Source organism: Ochotona princeps, chromosome 17 (assembly GCF_030435755.1).
Source record: "Ochotona princeps isolate mOchPri1 chromosome 17, mOchPri1.hap1, whole genome shotgun sequence".
Lineage (NCBI taxonomy): Eukaryota > Metazoa > Chordata > Mammalia > Lagomorpha > Ochotonidae > Ochotona > Ochotona princeps.
In genome coordinates this window covers 29,340,064-29,365,933 of record NC_080848.1, presented here as the reverse complement: position 1 = coordinate 29,365,933, position 25,870 = coordinate 29,340,064, and the positions used below count along the sequence as shown (strand labels likewise).

General features: G+C 39.4%; 1 protein-coding gene across 6 annotated transcripts in view; it reads left to right on the top strand.

The window, feature by feature from the left end:
• BCAS3 (BCAS3 microtubule associated cell migration factor) overlaps window positions 1–25,870 on the top strand; it is a 546,677-nt gene that overhangs the window by 45,879 nt on the left and 474,928 nt on the right. For all 6 annotated transcript variants that reach the window (XM_058675591.1, XM_058675590.1, XM_058675592.1 and 3 more), the window contains one exon: window positions 19,007–19,088. In XM_058675591.1, coding sequence (XP_058531574.1) covers window positions 19,007–19,088 — 82 coding nt within the window. The remainder of the gene's footprint in view (window positions 1–19,006; window positions 19,089–25,870) is intronic.

Below are 25,870 nucleotides of genomic sequence, written 5' to 3'. Positions count from 1 at the left end.
TCTTTGTGTTTTAATTGTGGCATTGTGATGTATTGATTTGTCATAGTGGTAGATATTATGAGAAATTGACACGCATTGCTATAGATTAGAGCCTTTCTTGTTGATCTTTTTGTTTTTGTTTTTACTTAAAGTTCAGATATTTGGAATGCACTAATTTATGAGTCTGTGAAAGTTTTGCTTTAGATGTTATTAAATATTTGGCAGAGTGCACAAATCTTAAGCATTCAGACTGAGTTGCTGGAAGTGTATGTAACTTAACTATCACCTGGTTTAAGTTATAGAACATTTCCAGTACCTCAGAGGAATCCCTCATACTTACTTTTCAGCACTGTTCTTTATAACCTGAAGTAATCACTAGTCTGACTTCTGTCACCAGATATTAGTTTGTTCTTTTAATGAACTTTAGAAAACAAAGATTCCTATACAAAATAGTACTTTTTTTCTGTGTCTGGTTTTTCTCTTGATATATAGGCTGTGAGATTCTCTCATGTTATTTTGTATGACACTAATTTGTATTTGTTTTTGTTGAATAATATTTTGAGCACCACACATTTGAAACAAAATCCATTAAGGGGGCAGTATTGTGGCACATTGGGGTAAGCTGCCACTTGTGGTAGCAGCATCATGTATTAGAGCATCACCAATTTGGGTCCTAGCTGCTCTGGTTCTGATCCAGCTTTCTGCGGATGTGTACTATGGGAGCAGCAGGTGATAGTATTTGGGTTCCTGCCAACCATGTGGAAGATTTGGATGGAGTTTTGTGCTACTCATTTCATCCTGACTTTGCATTTGTTGTATGGGTCTTTAGAAAGTGAACAAGTACAAAGAAGATCTTTTTCCCTCCAGGTTATCAAATAATTTTAAAAAGTGAATGAGCAATGATTCTATTTTTCAAAAGTTATAGAAATTTTTTAAAAGATTAATTTATTTTCATTGGAAAAGAGGATTTACAGAGAGAAGGAGAGGCAAAGATTTTCCATCCACTGATTCACTCCCCAAATGACCGCAAGGCTGGAGTTGAGCCCATCGGAAAACAGGAGGCCCTGAACAGTTATTTTTAAAAAGAAACATATGTATGTCCAGGCCTGGTGGTGTGGCCTAGCGGCTAAAGTCCTCGCCTTGAATGTGCCGGGATCCCATATGGGCGCCGGTTCTAATCCCGGCAGCTCCACTTCCCATCCAGTTCCCTGCTTGTGGCCTGGGAAAGCAGTTGAGGACAGCCCAAAGCTTTGGGACCTTGCACCTGCGTGGGAGACCCGGAAGAGGCTCCTGGTTCCCGGGTTCGGATTGGCACAGCACTGGCCGTTGTGGCTTACTTGGGGAGTGAATCATCGGACGGAAGATCTTCCTCTCTGTCTCTCCTCCTCTGTGTATATCTGACTTTGTAATAAAATAAAAAATAAATCTTTAAAAAAAAAAGAAAAAAGAAACATATGTAGGACAGTAATAACTGTTTAGAAATGGAATTGAAATATCTTTGTGATTTTCTAAATATCAAGATGAAATGATCAAAGGGCTATCCATTATATATATCCTCAAGATTTTATCAATTTGATTGTTAGTAATCAATTACTTTTCTGATGGGAATAGTAGGGTAATAGGAATTAGTTTTTAAGGGACATTAGAAGGAAACTTAAGTGGTGTTTCTAATTTCTAAATTTTGCTTATTTTAATTTTTCAAATTTTGGATTTGGGAATAAATTAGAAAGTTTTTTTCTTTAAAATTAATTTTTTTATGGGCACTGGTTTGTATCCTGGCTACTTCAGTTCCCATCCAGCTCCCTGCTTGTGGGCTGGGAAAGCAGTCGAGGATGGCCCAAGGCCTTGGGACCCTGCATTTGCCTGGGAGACCTGGAAGAAGCTCCTGACTCCTGGCTTTGAATCGGCTCAGCTCTGGCTGTAGTGGCCACTTGGGAAGTGAACCAACAGATGAAAGATCCTTCTCTCTGTATTTCCTTCTCTCTGTATATCTGCCTTTCAAGAAAAAAAAATTAAAATGCAGTTTTACAGAGTGCTGGTTCACTCTCCAGAGGGTCACAACAGCTGGATCTGGATGTCCATCTTTTGTTGGTTTGGAAGTGGAGCAGCCAGGACTTGAACAAACACCCACATGGGAAATAGGATGCTGGTGTTCAAGTGGAGACTTAACACACTATGCCATGTGCTACAGCTTCCTGTTTATGATTTGTTTATTTGAAAGAGTTACAAAGAGGGTAGAAAAAGAGGATCTTCCATCCATTAATTCAGTCTGCAGATTGACGCAAGGGCTTTATTTGTTCTCCTGCATTGGTGTATTGGCTTTCCCATGCACATTGTCAGGGAGCTAGATGTGGAGCAGCCAAGATTTGACCTAACTTCCATATAGAATGCCATCGCTATAGGCTGTGGCTTTACCCACTATACCACAGTGCTAGCCCTGGAAAATTTATTTTCTTTGGTGGTTGCTTGTGATCCTAGGCTTGTAGCTGTATTATTTGAGTACCTGGGCCTATTCCCACATGGCTTTCTTTGTATTTCTATCTTTCTTCTCTATGTGAATCTGAACTGAGAGAATTTTTGAATCCCTGAGCATTTTAAGACAAAAATAAAACTCTCTTTGCTTATTTCAGTATTTTATTAGAATCTAGCTGTATTATAGGAAATAAAACTATTTCTATTAAATGAGAAGAGAAAGAAACAGCTTGGGAGAAATCTCTCTTTCACTGATATACCCCCAAATGAATGTTAACGTCTGGAGCTGGGCCAGGCCAAAGTCAGGATCCCAGAACTCCATCCCATTCCTGGCTGCCATTTGAGTGGGAGGTGCTCAACCAGTTGTGCCATTTCCTCTGCCTGCTGGAATGTTCACTAGCAGGGAGCTTGAATTGGAAGAGGAGCTGAACCCCAAATCCAGGTGTTTAGTCAGAGGATACTGGCAACCCAAACAGGGTCTTAATATTTGTGCTAAATATTTGCCCCAGGAATTTGCCTTAAAATTAATGTGTGGGAAAATTGTGTCCATCTCTATGATCTTTGTGTATCTGGTGCTGAGTACATTGTCTAGCAAGTATTAGGAGGATCTCTGGTTCTTCATATAGTCACATTATTTAGTATTATAAATACTAGTATACTAAACTATGTATTTAGTATTATGTATGATTATGTATAAATCATAGATCATGTAATATATATGAGAGGCTTCATAAAGTCAATGGAAAAATTAAGACCTGTGCATGTAGACTTTTTAAAAATCAAGACTTAAATCTTTTCTTACATATTTTAATCTAAGTGTCCTAGAAACTCATTTTGAAGTCTCAAACTGAACTTTGTAATCTGTTCCTCATTGCTGTCAATCTATTTCATTTGCAGTATAGTCCTTTCTCCTAATATCTCTATTTTTATTCAAAGTATCGCCACAATTTTCATATACAGTCACACTGAAAATTAAGGTCTATACCAAATATTAGAAGATACAAATGTAAGATATAAGCACTACTTTGAGGGAAATATTCTACTTGTGGGAAATGTTACTAAACTTCTGTAGTCTTAGTTATTCCCACCTGGGAGTGATTTTGTTCCATGGGGGAAATTGGGTTATTTTTAATTGTCATGGATGGGAGTTATTACTAGTGTTTTTGTGTAGAAGCCAGACATGCTGCTAAATTTCCTTCTAAATAACAAATTGTCATGTTCAAAGTACTGATAGTGCTGAGCTTGAGAAATCTTAATCTGAGTGCTCACTGAGAACTGACTTGCACTAGAGGGCACTGTGTAGTAATGGGAATGATGCCTGGGAGCATTTTAATACTTGTGCTAAAATTTCCTGATAAAATTTCTCAGTATTAATATAAGTAACAAGACTATAGCTTATATACTTGGGCCCAGCGTGATAGCGCAGCAGTTAAAGTTCTTGCATTGAACGTGCTGGGATCCCATATGGATGCCGGTTCTAATCCCAGCGGCCCTGCTTCCCATCCAGCTCCCTGCTTGTGGCCTGGGAAAGCAATCAAGGAAGTCCCAAAGCCTTGGGACCCTGCACCCACATGAGAGACCCGGAAGAAGCTCCTGGCTCCTGGCTTCAGACTGGCTCATCTCCAGCCATTGCGGTCACTTGAGGAGTGAATCATCGGACGGAAGATCTTCCTCTCTGTCTCTCTTCCTCTCTGTATATCTGACTTTCTAATAAAAAAATCTTTAAGAAAGTTAATAAATAAATATATTTAAAGTGAATAATAAATACACCACTTACAGTAACCCCTGAAGTAAACATTAGATTGTTAGAATATTTGCAGAACTGAAAACTTGAGACTTACTGGGTTAATTTCAGGCCATTTCTAGTAAGTCAATACCAGTGTCTTCGGTGAAGTGAAACAGCTCTACCTCAACAATATCAAAAATCTAAGAGCAAACAATTTGAGAAAGTATCCCTAATAGAAATGATCAGACCTTTCAAAAGATTTCTACAAATAAACGGAAGTGGAAAACAACATTTTTGTTTTATTTTTGCCTGCCTAACCACAAATGATTCAGTAAATGTCGAGTGTCAGTATTTCTGTAACCTATTCTGTATACCATCAAGAAAAAAAATCAACCACAAAAACCACCTAAAATGCATATTTGTAAGGACTAACAACTTATACTACAGATTATTTGGTAACCACATAAAGGAGACTGCAACCCAGTCTGTGTTTTAGTCTTGACACTAAATTCAAAATACAAAACTTGAGGGAAGAAGGAAGTGAATTTCAAAAACAATATGAAAACCGCAGAACATAAATAATGAATGGAACTTGTAATCATATTTTCATACTTCCAAATTTTTTGCACACATAGAATGGAGTATTTTACAGCAACTTTAACCTTTTCCCTTCAGCCTGATTTTTCCAAAGGAAGATCAAAGAAAATCAGTTTGATCTCACACATTCCTTCAGTTATGCAACTCTGATTTAGACATTACACTTCAAAACCCCAGCCATTACTTCAGCTCCCACCAATCCAAATATCATTCCAGTCCTTTGAAGCCGCCCTAATGATATCTTCCATTTGCAACTAACACTTCTGTAGTCAAAAGATCTTCCTTTGGGTAGATATTAATGTAAAACCACTCAGGCTACTCTGACACACATGCCTGGAGACAGACTGGAGGGTATTTCAAGTCAAGGTAGCACCATTATTGAAAGTGTCAGCCTAGTAGCTGTCATAAACACATCACAAACACTCACCCATATAAACTGGATTCCTTTTAATTCATTATTTTATTGCATACAGAGCAGTACAAATATAAAAAATCTCACAGGGAAAAAGACAACACACAAAAGATGACATATTATAAGCTCTATTCATGCAAATTTTAGTACATGCAAAACTCATCTTTGGTCAAAATTAGTACCTTACAGGGAGTAGGAGAGAAAAAAAGAGTGACGGAGGAACTTTATAAGAAAAGTTCTACATTTTCCTCCTGGTAAAGGTTGTACTCACATTCATGTGGATACATATACATGCACACATACAGAAACAGATACACACACAAATATAAAAGTAAAAACTGGGCCCGGCGCAGTGGCCTAGTGGCTAAAGTCCTCGCCTTGAACACTCTGGGATCCCATATGGGCGCCGGTTCTAATCCCGGCAGCTCCACTTCCCATCTAGCTCCCTGCCTGTGGCCTGGGAAAGCAGCTGATGATGGCTCAAAGCCTTGGGTTCCTGCACCCATGTGGGAGACCTGGAAGAAGTTCCTGGCTGCTGACAGCACAGGTGTTGCAGTCACTTGGGGAGTGAATCATTGGACGGAAGATCTTCCTCTCTGTCTCTCCTCCTCTCTGTTTATCTCTGACTTTGCAATAAAAATAAATAAATCTTTTTTTTTTTTAAAAGTAAAACCACTTCAGACTTGAAATTTGCTCATTTCACACTTTATGTATCTTTGGTTTTATTTCATCTGACTACTTACTGTATGATTTCAACTATACTGATATTTTGGAAAAAAGTAAAATTATAGACTCAGTAAAAATATCTGTGGTAGGCTTTAGGGGAACAGAGATTTTTAGGATTATAAAAACATTCTACATGATGCTATAATGGTGGATGAATGTCACTGTGTTACTAATTTATTTTTCATTACAAAGTCGGATATACAGAGAGGAGGAGAGACAGAGAGGAAGATCTTCCGTCCGATGATTCACTCCCCAAGTGAGCCGCAACGGCCGGTGCTGTGCCAATCCGAAGCCGGGAACCAGGAACCTCTTCCGGGTCTCCCACACGGGTGCAGGGTCCCAAAGCTTTGGGCCGTCCTCGACTGCCTTCCCAGGCCACAAGCAGGGAGCTGGATGGGAAGTGGAGCTGCCGGGATTAGAACCGGCGCCCATATGGGATCCCGGCACATTCAAGGCGAGGACTTTAGCCGGTAGGCCACACCACCGGGCCCACTGTGTTACTAGTAAAAAAAAAAAATACAAAATAAAAAGTACTGAAAGTGATTCCTAACATAAATTATAAACACTAGGTGACACTGATGTGGCAAAAATGATGACAGTGTATTTTCATGGATTTAATATTATTACCACTTGGGTATAAGATACTGACAGTGGGGAAAATTATAGGGTGAGGTGTATGGGATTCTGAACTCTCCACTCAGTTTACTGGCAAATCAAAAGTCCTTCATAATTAGGTGTTTAGGGCCTGGCATGGTAGCCTAGTGGCTAATGTCCTTGTTTTGCATGCACCGGGATCACATATGGGCACCAGTTCTAATCCTGGCAACCTCCACTTCCCATCCAGCTCCCTAGGACAGCCCAAAAGCCTTGGGACCCTGCACCCACATGGGAGACTCGAAAGAAGCTCCAGGCTCCTGGCTTCGGATCAGCTCAGCTCTGGCCACTGCGGTCACTTGGGGAGTGAATCAGTGGACAGAAGATCTTCCTCTCTGTCTCTCGTCCTCTCTGTATATCTGACTTTCCAATACAAATAAATACATTTTTTTAAAAATTGGCTGAGAATGACATGATGGTATAATAGACTAAGCCTCCATCTGCAAAGCAAGCATCCTGTATGGGGCAACTTCATGTCCCTGCTGCTCATCCTCTGATCCACCTCCTCGCTGTTAATGAAATATGGAAAAACAGTGGAGAACAACCCGTCTTTGGGCCTCTGCTAACATGTGGGAAATCCAGAAGCTCCCCAGTGGTGGCTTTGGTCTGGTCCACCCTGTCCTTTGAGGCCATCTGAGAAGCGAACCAGCAGATGGAAGAACTCTCTCCTCTCTACAAATTCACCTTTCAAATAAGTAAATTTTTAAAATTAGCTATTTAGGGGCTGACAAGGTGCCATAGTAGGCTAGTCTTCTGCCTGTGGCTCCAGCATTCTTCAGTCTAACGCGCTCCCAACTGAGCTATTCCGGCCGCACCAGCATTCTTTAAGGGCACTGGTTCGTATCCCAGCTGCTCCATTTCCAATCCAGCTCCCTGCTTACAGCCTGGGGAAGCAGCAGAGGATCACTCAAGTCTTGGGCCCCTGCAGGCAGATTTTTCTCTCTTTATTCCTTCTCTCTGTAGATCTGCCTTTCCAATAAAAATAAATAAATCTGTTAAAAAATATGCTTAGTTTGTTGTAAAAAAAATTATTCTATACATGGCTTTTGCATAATTCACATTTTCTATGAACTCACTGAAGACCTCTTGAATTTGCAAGCTATATTTCCATTTATATAAATAATGAATAAGGTTTACTTAATTCTGAGTATATAAGTTACAGTCTTTTTTTAAAATGATTTATTTATTTTCAGTGTAAAGGTGGATATACAGAAAGGAGGAGAAACAGAGAGGAAGATGTTCCTTCCGATGGTTTATTCCCCAAGTGACTGCAATGGCTAGAGCTGAGCCAATCCAAATCAATGATCCATGGATACTGATAATTGCCATTTTCATTTGCTGGATAAGAAAACAAGGAAAAAAACTGTCAAATGACCAGTAAGGACAAGCACCATGCTGTAGCATTCTTTTTTTTTTTTCTCCCCATGGCATAGCATTCTAAGCCTCCACCTGCAGCATCAGCATCCCATACAGGATATCTGAAAGAAACTCCTGGCTGCTGACCAGCTCAGCTACAGCACTTACATCCATTTTGGGAGTGACCAATGGATGGAAGATTCTCTGTCTGTCCTGTTCTCTGTCTCCTTCTCTCTGTAACTGTGCTTTTCAAATAAAAATAATTTTTTTGAAAAAGTTAACAATTGGACCTGACAATATAACCTATTGGCTAAATCCTCACCTTGTGTGCACCAGAATGCTATATGGACACCAGTTCATTTCCCAGCTGCTCCACTTCCCCTCCTGCTCCCTGCTGGTGGCTGGGAAAGCAGTAGATGATGGCCCAAAGCTTTGGGACCCTGCACCCATGTGGGAGACCCAGAAGAAGCTCCTGGCTCCTGGCTTTGGATCAGCTCAGCTCTGACCATAGTAGACATTTGAGAAGTGTACTAGTGGATGGAAGATCTTCCTCTCTGTATCTCCTGCTTTGTGAAACTGATCTGCCCTTCCAATAAAAATAAGTATTTGGGGCCTGGTGCAATAGCCTAGCAGCTAAAGTCCTCACCTTGCATGGAATGGGATTCCATATGGGTGCCAGTTTGTGTCCCAGTTGCTCCACTTCTTTTTTTTTTTTTTTTTCTGTGAAATAATATCTCTTTTTTTTTTATTGTATTGTTGTTGACAATCTTTACATAGTTAATTACAGTTAAAGGAAAAAGAAGAAAAGAAAAAAAAAAAGAAAAAAAGGTTCAGGGGGATAGGAAAGTGGGTAATGCCATTATGTCCATATTGTTTCCATCATGTATCTGAGGTAAAGGGGGACATTGAGGGAGAAGCCCCTCCCGGTTTCCCGCCCACCCCAAGTCCCGGATGTGGGGCATGCTCCACTTCTTTTTTTTAAAGATTTATTTATTTTTATTTGAAAGATCAATTTATAGAAAAAGGAGAGAAAATTTAACAATTATCTTCAGCCTGTATTTACAAGTTTTTAAAACATAAATGAGTTCCTCTTTTCATATTTTCCATTAATGAATTCTGTGTTTACTCTTAGATACCACATCCAACTCATCATTACATATAAACAAATACTCCAAAATATGATAAAATGTCCCAAGCATTTGGGTTAGAGTACATTTAAGATGCAAAAGGTATATAACAGGAAAACAGAAACTTATCATAAATTACAGGAAGATCTGTGTATGAAATTAAAAAAACAACCCAAAAAGACTTACTGCTTTGCAGCAAGTAAGCAGTTATAAAGAGTATGTAGAATTCAACCTTTCTGGGCCCAATGGCGTGGCCTAGTGGCTGAGGTCCTCGCCTTGAACGCGCTGGGATCCCATGTGGTCGCCGGTTCTAATCCTAGTAGCTCCACTTCCTCTCTATCTCTCCTCCTCTCTGTATATCTGACTTTGTAATAAAAATAAAATAAATCTTAAAAAAAAAAGAATTCAACCTTTCCTATAGAATGAAAAATTAGAATTGAAAATTAAAATTATGATTTATGTAAGCAAACAAAAAACTAAATCCTTTAATGTAAACCTTGTAAAACAACCATAAATGGAAAACTACAAAAATGATAAAAGGTATAAAAAAGGATTAAATGCAACATATTTCATGTTCATAAAGATTCAATACTAGCAAGATGTCAGTTGTTCACAGTTTCACCTAAAAATTCAATCCCAAGCAAAGTCTCACCAAGTTATATTGCCAGTAGTGATAAATGGATTCTAAAATTTATATAGAGACAAAAGATCAAGGATAGCTAACTGAATACTGAATACTGAATACTACCAACGAATGACTCTGCCAACAAGACTTGTTATAAATTTGCAATTATGTCCAAACAGATCAACAAAACAAAACACAGGCACAACTGATCCATGACAAAACAGCAATGACAATGCAGTAGAGCAAAGACCATATTTTCAACAAATGGTGCTAGACACAGGCAACAATAAAATCAATGTAAACACAGACCTTACATTCATCTCACACACACACACACACACACACACACACGGGTCCAGCACAGTGGCCTAGTGGCTAAAGCACACCGGTATTCCATGTGGGTGCCGGTTCTAATCCTGGTGGTCCTGCTCCCCAACCAGCTCCCTGCTTGTGGCTTGGGAAAGCAGTGGGGGATGGTCCAAGGCCTTGGGACCCCGCATCTGCATGGGAGACCCAGAAGAGGTTTCCGACTCCTGGCTTCGGTTTGGTGCAGCTCCGGCCAGTGTAGCCGCTTGCAGAGTGAATCATCGGATGGAGGATCTTCCTTTCTGTCTCTCCCCTTCACTGTGTATCTCACTTTCCAATAAAAATTAAAAATTTGAATAGCATATCCAAATGCTCATCGCGGATATGGCAGTATGTTGGAGCCTCAGAGGACACCTGGTACCATGGCAGAGGACAGAACAAATTAATCAACTACTCCAACCAAGTGTTGGTAGTGAGTATCTGGGCAGATGGAGAGTTTAAGGTAGACTGTTAGCCAGGAGATTCTGGAGAGATTTCTTCGCAATTGGAGTGGCAGGACTGACAGCAGTTCAGGACTGCTGAACCATCAAAACCTCTTGAGAACTTCATGGCGTTGTAAATTTCTATTTTTCTTCCTGTTGTTAATTTTGTATTGTGGCTTTTACTTAAGGGGATGTATGGTAACTGTGTAATGGAAATTATCACGTCCAGATGTGAGGATACAATGCAGTGGGCATCTCTACTTTCAGATAAAAGATGGACTCTCAATGAAACAGTTAATTGTTTAATTGTCCATGCCCACAATGATGGACATATGACTGTTTATGAAGAACCATAATATAGTAATAATATAGGGGAACTCAGTGGATGGCAGGGGATTTGGGGTGGGGGTAGGTGAAATCCCAAGGCCTATGGAATTGTATCATAAAATGATAATAATAATACAAAATATAAAAATACACACAAAAATCAGTCAGAGTAGATTATCTGGGCAGGCATTATAATGCAGTGGATTAAGCCTCAGCTTGTGATGCTGCAATCAATACCAGATTGTCAGTTCTAGTCCTCATGCTCTGCTTCCTATACAGCTTCCCCTAAGTTGCCTGAGAAGGCAAAAGAAGATGACCCAAGTACTTGTGCCTCTGCTCCCCATGTGGGACCCTTTTGCGAGTTCCTCCCCTAAATATCTGAAAAAGCTATAGCTGCTCTAGGGACAAAACCCAAGAACTAGGACCTCAATCCAGGCCTCTCACAATGGTGGCAGGTACAAGATTACTTCACTCCTCTGTAGTGCTTCCCAGGATTAGCGTTGGCAGTTACTGAAAGCTGGACTCCAAGCCAGAGAAAGCAATTAAACTCAGTTTTTCCATGTGTGGGTTAAGGCCCCAACCAATTGGATTTTTCAAATGGGCCACTATATATTATACATACACTACACATGAAACATAATAAGAAAATAAGTTTTTTTTATTATTTTTGATAATCTTGACATATTCAGGGTAAAAAGGTTCAAGCCCTACAGGAAGATGGGTAAGACAATTAGTTCCGTATTGCTTCTTTTTTTTTTTTTTTTTAAGGATTTATTATTATTGGAAAGCCGGATATACAGAGAGGAGGAGAGACAGAGAGGAAGATCTTCCATCTGATGTTTCACTCCCCAAGTGAGCCGCAACGGGCCGGTACGCGCCGGTCCGATGCCGGGAACCAGGAACCTCTTCCTGGTCTCCCACGCGGGTGCAGGGTCCCAAAGCTTTGGGCCGTCCTCGACTGCTTTCCCAGGCCACAAACAGAGAGCTGGATGGGAAGTGGAGCTGCCGGGATTAGAACCGGCGCCCATATGGGATCCCGAGGCTTTCAAGGCGAGGACTTTAGCCTCTAGGCCACGCTGCCGGGCCCTTTTTTTTTTTTTTTTTTTTAAGATTTATTTATTTTATTACAAAATCAGATATACAGAGAGGAGGAGAGACAGAGAGGAAGATCTTCTGTCCGATGATTCACTCCCCAAGTGAGCCGCTACGGGCTGGTACGCGCCGATCTGAAGCCGGGAACCAGGAACCTCTTCCGGGTTTTCCCACGTGGGTGCAGGGTCCCAAGGCTTTGGGCCGTCTTCGACTGCTTTCCCAGGCCACAAGCAGGGAACTGGATGGGAAGTGGAGTTGCCGGGATTAGAACCGGTGCCGTATGGGATCCCGGCGCGTTAAAGGTGAGGACTTTAGCTGCTAGGCCACTGCGCCGGGCCCCGTATTGTTTCTTTAATATATCTGATGTAAAAGGAGATTTTAAAGGAGAAGCCCCATCCAATCTCCCACCCACCCCAGGACCCAGAAGTGGGACATGCTTCGAGGGTCTTGCTCAAGTGGTTTTGATAATTCAACAGTTATGAATTGCTGCCAATCTTGCCATTCTAAGTATGATGAGGTCGTTGAAGAATCCACTGATTGACATAGGCCATCTTAGAGTCTCCGTTTGCCCAGTTTTTCACTGCCAACATATAGCTGAGGTGGTTGATTGATTTGCTCTGTCTTCTGTCATTTGATGGTTAGTGTTCTGAGTCCGAAAGCTTGATTGGGGAGATCCCCAAAGAAACTTTCTCTGAGATGTTCCCAGACCAGAATCTTGTATGTACTAGCAAGTACACAGCCCGGTACAGTTCATTTCCCCGATCATCTGGTGGTTGCAGTTGCTGGGTTGGTTCTGTTTCCATCCATGTCTTCTACTGGAACCAGTGGGTGTTTGCAGTCCAGCCTGGTTCTGCCCAGCACATACTCGACCCTCACATAAACCAGTGGGAGCAGCAGCCTAGCTGGAGCGACCCACAATAACCCCAACCAGGCCCGCCCCCTACGCTGGTTTGCCAGTATGTTTGGCAGACTAGTCCAGTCTGTCCCACATTCTCTTCTGCTCTCATACATGTCAATGGGTATTAAAGCTTGTTCTATCTATCCAGCTCAACTATCCAGCCTTCACGGATGTCGTTGGGTGTCTCTGTCTAGCCACCCCAACCCCGTCCTAGTTTTCGTGCCCTCCCATGGGGGGTGGTAACCCAAGAGGGAGGAGCCCACTATTTCCCTCCCAGGCCACTCCCACTCCCAGATTATGCACTCTCCACAGCATCAGCTGGCAGAAGCTGGCACTAGGGGCTAGTTCTGTCAAGTTAAACCCAGAAAATAAGTTTTTTAAAAGATTTATTTATTTACTTTTTTGAACAGAAGAGGAAAAAAGAGAGAAGGAAAGACAGAAACAATTATTTTGTATGCTGGTTCACCCCCCAAATTATTCTAACAGCTAGGGTTGAGCCAGACCAGAGCCAGAATCCTAGCACTCCATGCAAGTCTCCCACATGTGTAGCAAGAGGCCCAGTACTTGGGTCCCACATCAAATACACAGCTCTTGGCTTCAACATGGCCCAGGCCTAACTGTTGTGCGCATCTGAGGAGCGAATCGTTAGGTGAAACATTTCTTTTGCTTTATCACTCTCTCCCATTCTCATCCTACATGTCAAATAAATAAATAAATAAAACCTTTTAAATTTTATTGTAACAAACCATTAGATAAAAACCGTATATTTGAAAATAATAATACTGGGGCCTGGCACGATAGCCTGCTGGCTAAAGTCCTCTCCCTGCACGCCTGGGACGCCATATGGGTGCCAGTTCATGCCCCAACTATTCCACTTCCAATGCAGTTCTCTGATTGCAGCTTGGGAAGGCAACAGGGAATGGCCCAAGTCCTTGGGCCACTGCATACACTTCGGGTGCCAGGAGGAAGCTCCTGACACCCAGCTTCCAGTCACCTCAGCTCTGACCACTTTAATAGTGAACCAGAGAACAGAAGACCTCTCTTTGTTTCTCCTTCCTTCTCTAAAATGCTAATAAATCTTAAAAAACAACAACAACAAAAAGATTTTGAGAATCAAAACTGGTGCCCATTTAGAATGCCATATTGCAGGCAGAGGATTAGCTTGGTGTGCCACTGCACCACCCCGTGTAACTTTTTAATGAAGAGTTTCAGGAATTCTTAGAGCTGTTCAAAGGAGAAGGTAAAGAACAGATAAATGGAATTAGGAATGCCTGAATGAATTTGTTGATAGAGGCAAACTTGATTAATATCCTTTTGGCACTAAAATGTACTGCTTGGAATAATCCTTTCAAGATGGAAGTCTATTTTATATCTACCACACAACAGTGATTTGCATTTCTGTGCTTGAAAAGCATTTGCATTGCAATCACTTTCCTACAAACTCAAAAGATTGTAAAACAGTTTAAAGAAAAAGGAACGGACTTCAGATAGAATCACAGGCCCCATTGGGACCTGCTGGAGACCTAACGAACTCACTGAAATGTCTTTCTCATTACAAATTCTCCTGTTTTTTTTCTTGTCATCCACAGAGTCAAAAAAAGAAGCATTTAAATGGGCTACCGTTGCAAGATTGAAAAAGTTGTAGTTTTTTTTTTAAAATATGGAAATCTATATATCAGCAGAAAAAGCTTTGAATTATATGCAACAAATGAATTAATTTCATTAGCATGGAAATGTGTGAAAGATGTGCTTATAAGAGTATATACTGTGTGATCCCAAGTATAGCAATAGGAGCAAGAATTGTGGTTATGTTTGTTGAGAACTGGGATTAGGACTTGGAAGGGACACCGTGAGACCATCTGCTTATATGTAAAGTTCTTTCTTTGATGTCTATTCTGTTAACAGAAGCATTTGAAAATTGAAATCTCATTTTAGAATTCTGTGACATTTGGGCTGTTTTAATATTCTTTAGTATTTGATTGAATCTTCTCTTTTGTCATCTAATAGCCTGTGAGGCTTTGACAGGGTTTTAGGAACAGAGTTTTAGGGCTTGGTTGTGAGGACTAGAAAAGCACCTGCACAGCTCTCCAAGAACTTTTCTAGCCTTTTCTGAGTGTTATTTACCGCCTTGACTGGTGCAATTTCCTTCTGCCTTAGATTGAGTTGTGAGATTCTAAACTTGTTCTCCCCCGTCCTTTTTTTTTTTTTTTTTTGGTCTGGTATGTAATTTGCATATTTGTACCATGCGAAAGCTATTTTCTATGGTTGGAAAAGAGTTTTTTTTCTACAGTGTGAACAAATCATTCTTTGTTCTCCTTATTGTGCCTCCAAACTGGTACGTCCGGTTTATGCCCCAAACAACAAAAGTCTGTCATCAGAAATTAAAATGCCAGTAAGAACAAAGGCAGAGACCATGAGGAACTCTTGGAGAGGTTTCCACCCTGCTTGCAGTTGCCACGGAGCTGGAACACTCTGTGGTACACTCCTTCCTTGTAATTTTGATCTGTGTTTATTGTGATTATTAATATAGAAGTGAGCTTATGGCCTCGTGTAATTATTTTCAAGATTTGTAAAATCCTCAGCTATGACACTCTGCCATTTTCAGCACTTTTTAAATAAGCCTGGACATCACGTTTTTTCAGAAGCCTTTTAGTAATTCAACTTCTAGGTACTGATGTATTTGAAAGCAAAATTACCTGTGCACATGTTGTATGAAATGAGCAGAGGCAGTTCTGGGTGGCAGCTGAAGCACAGTCTGTGAGGGTGTGTCTGACTTCTGTGTGGGCTTCTGAAATGTGCATATGCAACCTTTCTGTGTGTGCTTGGTTAGCACCTTGTTCTTCTGAAATGAAATTCTGGTTTAGAATTAGTGTGTTGCTGGGCAGAACCAGGATGGACTGCAACACCCATTGGTTCGCGTGGAAGACAGTGCTGGAAACAGAACCGACCCAGCAATTGCAATCACCAACTGATTAGGGCGATGGACTGTGTCGGGCTGTGTACTTGCTAGCACATACAAGAATATGGTCTGGGAACACTTCAGAGTTTCTTTGGGGATCCCCCCAATCGAACTGCTGGACTCAGAACCCTAACCATGAAAAGACAGGAGACAGAACAAGTCAATCAACCACCTCAGCCATATGTTGGCAGTGAAAAACTGGGCAAACGGAGACTCTAAGATGGCCTATGTCAATCAGTGGATTCTTCAACGACCTCATCATACTTAGAATGGCGAGATTGGCAGCAATTCATAACTGTTGAATTATCAAAACCACTTGAGCAAGACCCTCGGAGCATGCCCCACTTCTGGGTCCTGGGGTGAGTGGGAGATTGGGTGGGGCTTCTCCCTTAAAATCTCCCTTTGCCTCAGATATATTAAAGAAACAATATGGAAATAATAGTATTACCCACTTGCCTGTAGCCCTTGAAACTTTTTACCCTACTTAACTATGTAAAGATTATAAAAAATATAATAAAAAAAAATGGAAAAAGAAAAAAAACCCAAAAAGAATTAGTATGTCCTCTTTGAAGAGTTCTCTTCTCTGGAAGATTGACATTGTGACTCAGAAAGGATGGATTAAAATTATGCTCCTAATTTCAGTAATTAGTACACTTGTGGTTTCAGTGTGTTTACAAATAGATATAAATTTGGCAGTGTTTCATGTCTTTTGTATTCTAATGTTACAGTAAAAGTTCTAAGACCTTAACTGGGACGTGAGAAACCATGTCTAGGTAGTGAATATGGGGATGCCTCTTACATTCAGTCAGTCTTGTTTTTATTTCTTACTTGTTGATTTGCATGGGAAGAAAGATTTAGAATAGAAGTGTATAACAGGGCATTTAGGTTTTTCTGGAAAGCATGGTTTATTCTAAGTTTGATATGTTTTTCCGTGTAAAAGCTCTTGTGTATTAAATGCAATGATAAAGTTTTATCATCTTTTGAGTATGCCAAGGTGGATTTGTTAAATTCTTTACTGTTTAGTATAATTGAGCTTCGGTATGGTTATACTTTTTTTTTAAGCATTAGAGTCTTATTTAAAAACTTGATGGAAATAATGGTATAGTGCAGTAGATTTTGTGATAAGATTCTATAATTTACTGTAGGTGTAAACTTTATAAGTGAGAAATGTTTTTCATTATACTGACAGTGTTATACAGTATTACTTCATAACTTGTTTTTCATATTTTACTAATATGTTGTATATTACAGAGGATTATTATTTATCTGTCATCCAACAAATAATTCATTTTCAAATGCAAATGACCTGGCATTTGTTCTTTTTATTTGAAGAGTTAGGTAGGAAAAAGTAGTTATTGATGTATCTGGCATATAATTAATTTATAGTAGTTTTTACCTTTTATCATCTATGTGCTTAATATGAAAGAGATTGTAAAATTCAGAGAATGCATGATTATTGCCTTGGTGGGTAGTTGAACTGTTCATGGTTTCTTCTAAATTGTAAATTCTGTCCTTTAATAGTTAAATGTAGACTTCCCTGCTGTAGTATATGATGCCTGTGGCTTTCATTTTGAAAATTAAAACTCCCAAAGGAATTTGTAGAGCAGATGCATTTTCATGACTTGCTGTGCTGAGTTTGTAGTGTTTATAAGTCAGTGGTGATAGGTGGTGCTATTGCTGTATGGTTAGTACTAGCAATGCATGCATTTTGTGCATCACAAGTGCTGTAAAAGAATTTGTTGCTATAGACAGCAGCTTTGTTGTAATTATCATAAGCAACAAACTTTTTTAAATTTCAATTTTTAATAATTCAGGTAAATAAGCTGAAAATCTAAAAACAAAGTTACTCCAAAAGGCAGTTCTATAGTTGCATAGTTAAATATTGGAACATTTATAAGCCTTTTCTTCCTCTGTCCTTCCCTTAATTTGTTCCTCCCTCCCTTCTTTCTTCCCTCTTTCCTCCCTCACTCCCCTCCTGCCTTCCTTCCTTTTCTTTCAAGATTTGTTTATTTTTATTGGAAAATGAGATTCACAGAGATAAGGAGGGACAGACAGAAAGATCTTCCATTGCTGATTCACTCCCCAGGTAGGCGCAGTGGCCAGAGCTGAGCTGATCTCAAGTCACGAGCCAGGAGCTTCCTCCGGGTCTCCTACATGGGCCATCCTCTGTTGCTTTCCCAGGCTACAGTTAAGGAGCTGAATGGGAAGTGGAGCAGCTGGGATACAAACCGGTGCTCATATGGGCTCCCGGTGTGTAAAAGGCAAGGACTTTAGCTTCTAGGCTACTGCCCTGCGGCCCTATAAAGTTTTTCATTTTATAATGTGTATATTTTTGTATGTTTTAAACTGCTTTTTCAGGTATGATGTGAAAATACCATCACAAAATTCATTTTTGAATTTTTGTTTTGACTCCATCTATTTTAAATTCCTGGTTATTTAGAACTGGCTTTATAATGCTTCCTAATTTCTCTTATATACTCCATCAGTTGTTAGACAGTTATATGTAAATGTACTCAAAACTCTGTGACTATTTGGGAGTAAGTCTAGTAAGTCATTCATAACTAATTCTAATTCAGTTTGCTCAGTACTTCATGCAGTAGTTGAAAAGTAGTTGTTTTCACACTTTCATGTATAAGTATACTCTGCATTACTAGAAAACTGATATAACTCATAATGAATGGACATTCCAGTTCATACAGTGATAATCTCTGTAATATAAATCACAGTGAAAGATGCTATTATATAATTTTAACTTCACAGAATGTTAAAATTATTAAAATGTGCTTTTTTTCTAACAGTTTTATCTTCTCATTTTATAATTGTACAAGAATGTGGGTTTATAAAAGCTAATTAATTTATTCAAAGTTAATAGTTGCATAGCCATAACTGCTACTGATAACAGGTGAAGTCTGTTAAACTATTTTAGTTGAACTTGTCAGAATGTCATAGTTGCTTTACTCTGAAATGAAAGGAAGTCTTTTAAGAGCTATGTAAGTTTCTTGTTGTTTAAGCAGAATGATAAGATTTCCAGGAAAGACTGTTTTTCAGACTTTCTTTTTTCATATCAAATATGTATTCTGACAGTTTTCTGAAAGTAGTTGTGATAATATGTGTTATAAATATGCTTAGTATGTAAATGATTAGCCATAAATGAGTATGTTACATATGTAATTTTGAGAAGTTATGATACAGTTTAGAAGATTTGTTTTCATGCTTCTGTGTTGTGACCTACATTTTTATGACTGACTTTTTCTTTGTTTTCATGCAGATCAGTGGAGAAGCACAAGAGCTCTTCTCTGTTAGGCATGGCCCAGTTCGAGCAGCAAGAATTTTGCCTGCCCCACAGTGTGGTGAGTGTAGCCCTGAAGAAAAACTAATTATTCAGATCATTTCTGTTTTGTTGGTTTTGGACTACAGACAGCAAGAATGATAACTAAAGTCTGTTTTTCTCTAAGTGTTCATCCCCCTCTCCCTGCCTAGATAAACTCTTAGTTCTGTCAGTTGAGATGGAAATAGGTAATCTTAACCAATTCAGTATGGCTATTCACTTTTACTGTGGTTTTGATTTATCTCCACCCCCTTTGATCTCAATGTAGCCTCTGCCTTTGCTGTCTTTCTTGCAGCCCTCTTCTCTCTTGGCTTTCATGGCATCATTCTTCCCAGATCCCTTCATTGCTTTCTGTACTGCCTTTGTTAGGTCTCTGGTTTAGTTTTATTCTGTGGGGATTCCTTAAGTCTCTCCTGTTCTCATGCCTTTGCCCTTCTTCTCAGTTAAACCTATTGCTTTGGGAAGTTGCTTTTCACCATTGTCTCTGCTGTTGGCTCTGCCCAGCTGTATCACAGTTGAGTTTCAGATCTCTCCCCTTTTTATTGTGCTCTAATAGCACACTTTTTTTTAGTTTGTTTTTTGATACAGTTTAGTTGGTGCTGGGGACTCCCTCCCCCCTTTACCAAGTACCCTCCCCTCTCTGTTCTCCTCTCCTGTCTCACAATGGGTGTCTTTCGTGGATTTTCCTAAGTTCATCATGCTGCTGCTGAATTGTCTCCCAACCATGTAGGGGACTGTCTGTCATTTCGTTAAAGCACAACTTTTTAATGTTGTCTTTAGCATATATGCTATGTATTTGGTGAAAATCAAATATCAGATTTTATCTGCTATTTTGAAGATTAAATAACTCTTGGTTTGTTAAGTCTTTAAGCATTCTAACAGTTGTATGTTTTCACTAACTTTCCTTTGTTCATGTGCTTTCTGCATGTGCACCAGAATCAGTTGTACTAATTTTGTTTTGATACTTTATAATCTCTTTAAATACAAAGGAGGTATTATCCTAAAGTGTAAAATCTTACTTACGAAACTTCTTACAGCAGCTAATTCTAAGTTCTTAGAATTGATGGGAATGATGCCTACTATGATTTAGGAATATGTTGTTCATAGTAATTTTGGGAGTTGTGATTGAATGAAATGATGGAGTAAAGATGTGGACTGTATACTGGAGACATCAACATCTTTTCTTTGCTGTACATCTGCCTGGCACATCTAGATTTCTGCTCTGTGGCTCTCTTGGTCCTTCCCGCTCAGCTTTTCAGTTGGTCTCTGTAACCACTGCTATTTATTGTAGTTCCTTGCCATTACAATAAGACAGGAAAATTAAATGAAAATATAAAGATTAGAAATAGAGGTTTAAGTTTTGTTCCTGTTGATCATTTATGCCTTTACAAAGTACAATGGAATTTTCAAGCTGTTTTTATTAATAAGTAAATTCAGCAGAGCTTTTGCATACAGGGCTCACTGGGTCAGTGAGCTGATCTCTTCACTGTATTTTCCCCAACATCTTCTGCTGTTTTTTAACTTTTATCTGCCACACTAGTTGCCCAAACAGCATTCCTTTATTGTTGGACAGAATTTCTTTCATTTCCTTAAATAATCTATGCTCTTCATTTCAGGGCCATCATATTTGCTGTTTCTTTTTAGACAGTCATATCAACCTAACCCTTCTTTGCTCCTTATCTCCTGCTGTGTTTTATGCTCCCATGGGACTTAGGGTGTCTGATTGCTCACCTGTCTCTTGCTTGTTAGCTTTGTTGTGTGTTTTCACATCTTCAGTACCTCACAAATATGTGTGTACTACAAACAGTTAATAAGACTTTGTTAAATGCTGCTTCATGGCATTATCTGTTGAAAGTTAGTAGTTGGCAGCAGAGTGAGTTCTCTTTATGAAGTTTTTGCTGTGAAAAATATATAAACAAAAGTGAAAACTAAAGGACTAGTACTTTATTTATTCATTTTTATATGTTAAAAATATTTTATTTAAAAGACAATGAGTGAGGGAGAGAGAAGGAAAAGGCGAGAGAAAAAGGAGGAGAGAGAGGGAGAGAGAGAGAGAGAGGGACAGAGAGAGAGAGAGAGAGAAAAGAATGGAAATAAAGATCTCTCATTTGCTGGTTGATTCTCAGATGACTACAACAGCTGACCTGGTCTAGTTTAAACTGTGAGGTGGGAATTCAGTCTAATACACAAGGGTGGCAGAGAACCAATTACTTGAGATACCAGTTGCTGCTGATACTGGGAACAGGAGCTGAGTTTCTACCCGAGGTACTCCAATGTGGGAAGCCTGCGTCTTAACTGCTAGGCTGAAACAGTGTTTCTGATTATTAATGAATTTGGATCTGTTTTGGATGTTTTCAGTACAGTGTCTTAGAAAACAGTGACCATTCAAATGATGTTTTTTTGGTGTTGGATAAAAACTTACTAATCATCCCTCAAGTCTGTCCTTTTAGAACTTAATTGGAAATAAATTCTTGCTCATTTTTGAAAGTAGTAATTTTAGTTTTCAGTCTGTCAGTTCTGTAGTAAAATATATCATTATGCATATTTTAATGTGTAAATAATGTTTTAATTAATGTAAGCATGTATTGGCTTATTTGAAAGGCATGCTGATAGAGAGAAGGAGATACAGAGAGAGTTCTTCTTTCTGCTGGTTGATTTCTGGGTGACTGCAAGATTAGGGCTGAGCCAAGCGGAAGCCAGAAGTCAGTGCTTCATCCAGGTCTCTCATATAATTTGCAGAAACACTTGTGCCATCCTCTGCTGCTTTTCCCTGGCCCATTAGTAGGGAGCTGGATCAGATGTTCAGCAGCTGAAACATGAACTTGCAACCATACCGAATCTGATGTTGCAGATGGCAGGTTTACTTCCTATGCCACTAGAGTGGATTCTTATAAACCAGGATTGTTATTTTCATGACCAAAGGGCTCTCTGGAGATAGTTTCCTAAAATATCTAGGGATCATACTTGTAGTTCTAATCTCAGAACACTGTATAGCAACTTGCTTTATTTTTTTTCTAGAATATATTTTAGTGTTAGTGTTTGAAAGTTGGATTTTTAGTTCTGCTATGTAAGAAATTCAGTTTCATATCTCAAGATGTTAAAGCCTTTTATTTAAAGTTACGATTTAAGTAATTTTATTTTGGGATGTCAATGGCAACTCTCCTGATGCTTATAGTTTTGTAAAAAAGCGATTCATGCAGACAAAAACTAACAGTTGCTATCTTTTTTAATTGATGTAATTAGCTGATATTTTTGAGTCATGCTTGAGCAGAGCAAATTGAGAGTGTTTTGTGAGTTTAACCTTTTCTTCATGTATTTTTTGCGAATTTTTAAAGAGTGTACTTTTTATGTGCTGAATGGTTAGTATTTCTCATAAGCTTCAACTTTCTGTTGTATCCTTTTTGGAAAACTTAAGTGTAGCTATATATCATGTTCAAAAACTAAACTATTTGATTTCTTCTGCTCTATGAAGCTAGAATTTATGATTGCTTTCTCCAGAATATCTGTTGTAATTTATTTTGATGTAAAAATAAATTTAATGACAATGGTTAAACAAGTAAATCTTGTAAAACACATGCACACACGCACACACACATATACCAGTCTGCTCAGCCAAAACACTTGCAAACCCTGAAAGTAGGCCAACTGACATTTGCTAGTGCTCATCACGAGTATATTGCGAAGAAGAGGAAACAGGCTTATTGACATTTTAAATGGCTAAACTATGAGATTTAGGGCTTCCCTAATGTTTTCTGCTCTAATTACTTTTCAATTTGCTTGTGTACCTCTTTCATAACACCTAGTCTTTATCATGGAAAGCAAACTGCTTTTTATAGCATTTTACCAAGCCTTTGATTTAGGTAAACTATAAAATGGGAATATGTTTTGTTCATCTTAGATATCTTTAATGATTATGATTAGAGGACAGTGTTTCTAAGGGGGAATTATGTTTTAGAGGTGCTCGTTTTAAAAAAAAAAATCCCAGTCATTGAAAAAAATGTTTTTTCCTCTACTTGAAAGAGAGTGAGAAAAAAGAAAGAGAGAAAGAGAGAGATCTTCCATTATATGGCTCCCTCCTCAGATGCCTGAAACAGTTGTGTTTGTCAGGTTGAAAACGATCATGGAAATCATGGAACTCAGTGCGAGCCTTCCATGTGCGTGGCATGAACCAAAGTTCTTCATCCATTCATTACCTGATAATTTCTGTCATGCACGTTAGTGGATAGCTGGACTAGAAATGGAATAGCAAGATTCAAATGTCCTCTCATATAGGATGGTGTTTATCCTGTTTCTAGTTTCTAAATAAGTTACTCTGGTCCAGTGTTTGGCACAGTGGCTTAGTTGTCACTTAGTTGCCACGTCCCATTTTAGAATGCCTGGGTTCAAATCTCAGCTCCAGTCTACATTCATTTTGCCAGCGCACACACCAGGAGAGAGCAGGCAGTGACTCAAGTACTTGGATTCTGCTTCCAACAACTTTACTTGGTTTTGGTTTTAGGTTGAGTCAGTCACAACTGGTCTCTTTGTCCTCCTGAATAAATAAATAATCAAATTAAAAATGCTTAGTCTCTTAGAGCTAACATTTAAAAAATATAGTACCAATTTTTTACTCTGTGTATAGTTTTATCATTTGCAAAATGCAGGTTTGTGGATCTTTGAGATCTTTGAGATCTACTGCCTTCACTGAGTACTATGCATTTAACTTTGTACCACATCTTCATGATTTGATTGCTCACTTCTTTCACATGCTGAATAATTCTTTGTTGTTGGATATATAACAGTTTGTTTAATCCTTCTTCTGCAAGAGGGTGGCTGATTTGCATGCGTTTTGACAATTATGGATTTCACCTCTTGTGAATTTTTTTAAAGATCTATTTTTATTTTTATTGGAAAGGAGAGGAGGAGAATGGAGAGGAGGAGAGACAGAGAGGAAGATCTTCCATTCGATGATTCACTCCCGAAGAGGCTGCAATGGCTGAAGCTGATCCGATCTGAAGCCAGGAACCCAGAGCCTCTTTGGGTCTCCCATGCGAGTACAGGGTCCTAAGGCTTTGGGCTGTCTTTGACTGCTTTCCCAGGCCACAAACTTGGAGTTGGATGGGAAGCGGGACTGCCGGAACACCAACTGGCGCCTTATGATATCCTGATGCATGCAAGGCAAGGATTTTATATGCTACCTTGCTGAGCCCCATCTTGTGAACTTTGTATTGTTTACTCCCGGGGCTGGTATTTATATTCTTTTAAATATATTTGGATTTTATTTATGTATTTGACAATAATTCCATCATTTCCTCTTTTTTACTTTTTGTTATGTATGTTAATAATGACCTGCAGACTGATTTTCTTTGTTTTCTTTGATTTATTTATTTGAAAGGCAGAGTTACAGACAGAGGGGGAGAAACAGAGGTCTTCCATCTGTTGACTCATTCCCTAAATAGCTGCAGGGCCAGACTGAAACCAGGAGATTCCTCTGAGTCTCATGTAGGTACTGGGGGCTCAATGATTTGAGCTCACCTCTACTACTTTCCCAGACACATTAGCAGGGAGCCTGATCAGAAGCAGAGCAACCAAGACTGAAATCAGCCTCTTTGTAGGATGTTGTCAGTGGATATAGTTGCTTTACTTGCCATGGAAAACATTGGCCCATAGACATTTGCATAAAGGGCTGGATAGAAGGTATTATTAGCTTTCAGGCCATGCAGTATCTGTGATATATTTGAATATTTTTTTGTGCCTTCCTTGGTAGAAGTACCATTTCTTGTACTTAAATGAAAGGCAGTAAGTTGGGGCTTTCATGGGATTCATATAAATTGTTTCCATTGATTTCGTGATCACTGTGCTTGACTTCCTGTTGTTCAATATCTAAAAGCTGTTTCCCTTGCCCCCCTACTTTTTACCTCTTTAAGCTTTTTTCACAGGAAGTGAAATCTGTTTTCTCTTACCCCACTGCAACCCCTTTGTCAAATTTCAAGGTTTTGTTATAATTTGATGTTTGGATATTTTCCTTAAGATTAGTTAGAGTAGGGGCTGGCACCCTGGTATAGCAGGCTAAGCCTATATCTGTGGTGCTGGTGTTGCCTATCGACTTCAGTTTGTGTTTTCACTGCTCTGCATCTGACCCAGCTCCTTTTTTATTGCATGGGAAAGCAGCAGAGATTGGTTCCAGTCCTTAGACTGCTGCATTCACATGGGAAACCTGGAGGAAACTGCTGACACATGGTCTTGGATCAGCCCAGCTCCACCTGTTGCAGCCATTTGGGTAGTGAACGAGTGGCTACAAGATCTCCGCCTCTCCTCTGTGTAACACTGTCAAGTAGAAACAAAAATATTTTTTTAAAGAAAGGTTGTTTAAACAGCATCTAGTACATAGGAAATCTTTGTAAATGCAGAAGAGAAATACATTTACTGTTGGAATTTATCTGGAGAAGTTAAATCTCAGACACTTTGAACAGTGCAATTCTTGGGGCTGTTATTGTGGCTTAGTGGGATGGGCTACCACTTGTGGTGCCAGAATCCCAGTCAAGTCCCAGTCCTGGTTGTTGTATTTGCAAACCAAGTCTTTGCTAATGCACCTGGGGAAGCACTGAAGATGATGTAAGTTGCCTGGACCCCTGCCACCCACATGGGAGACTGGAAGGAGTTCCAGGCTTCTGGCTTTTCTGACTCAGCCCTAGATATGGGGGAGTGAACAATTGAATAGAATATCTCTCTGTCTCTTTCTAATTCTGCCTTTCAAGTGAATAAGTAAATAAATATTAAAAAGTGAAAACAGGATTCAGGCTTTAAAGAAAAAAAATTTTGGCG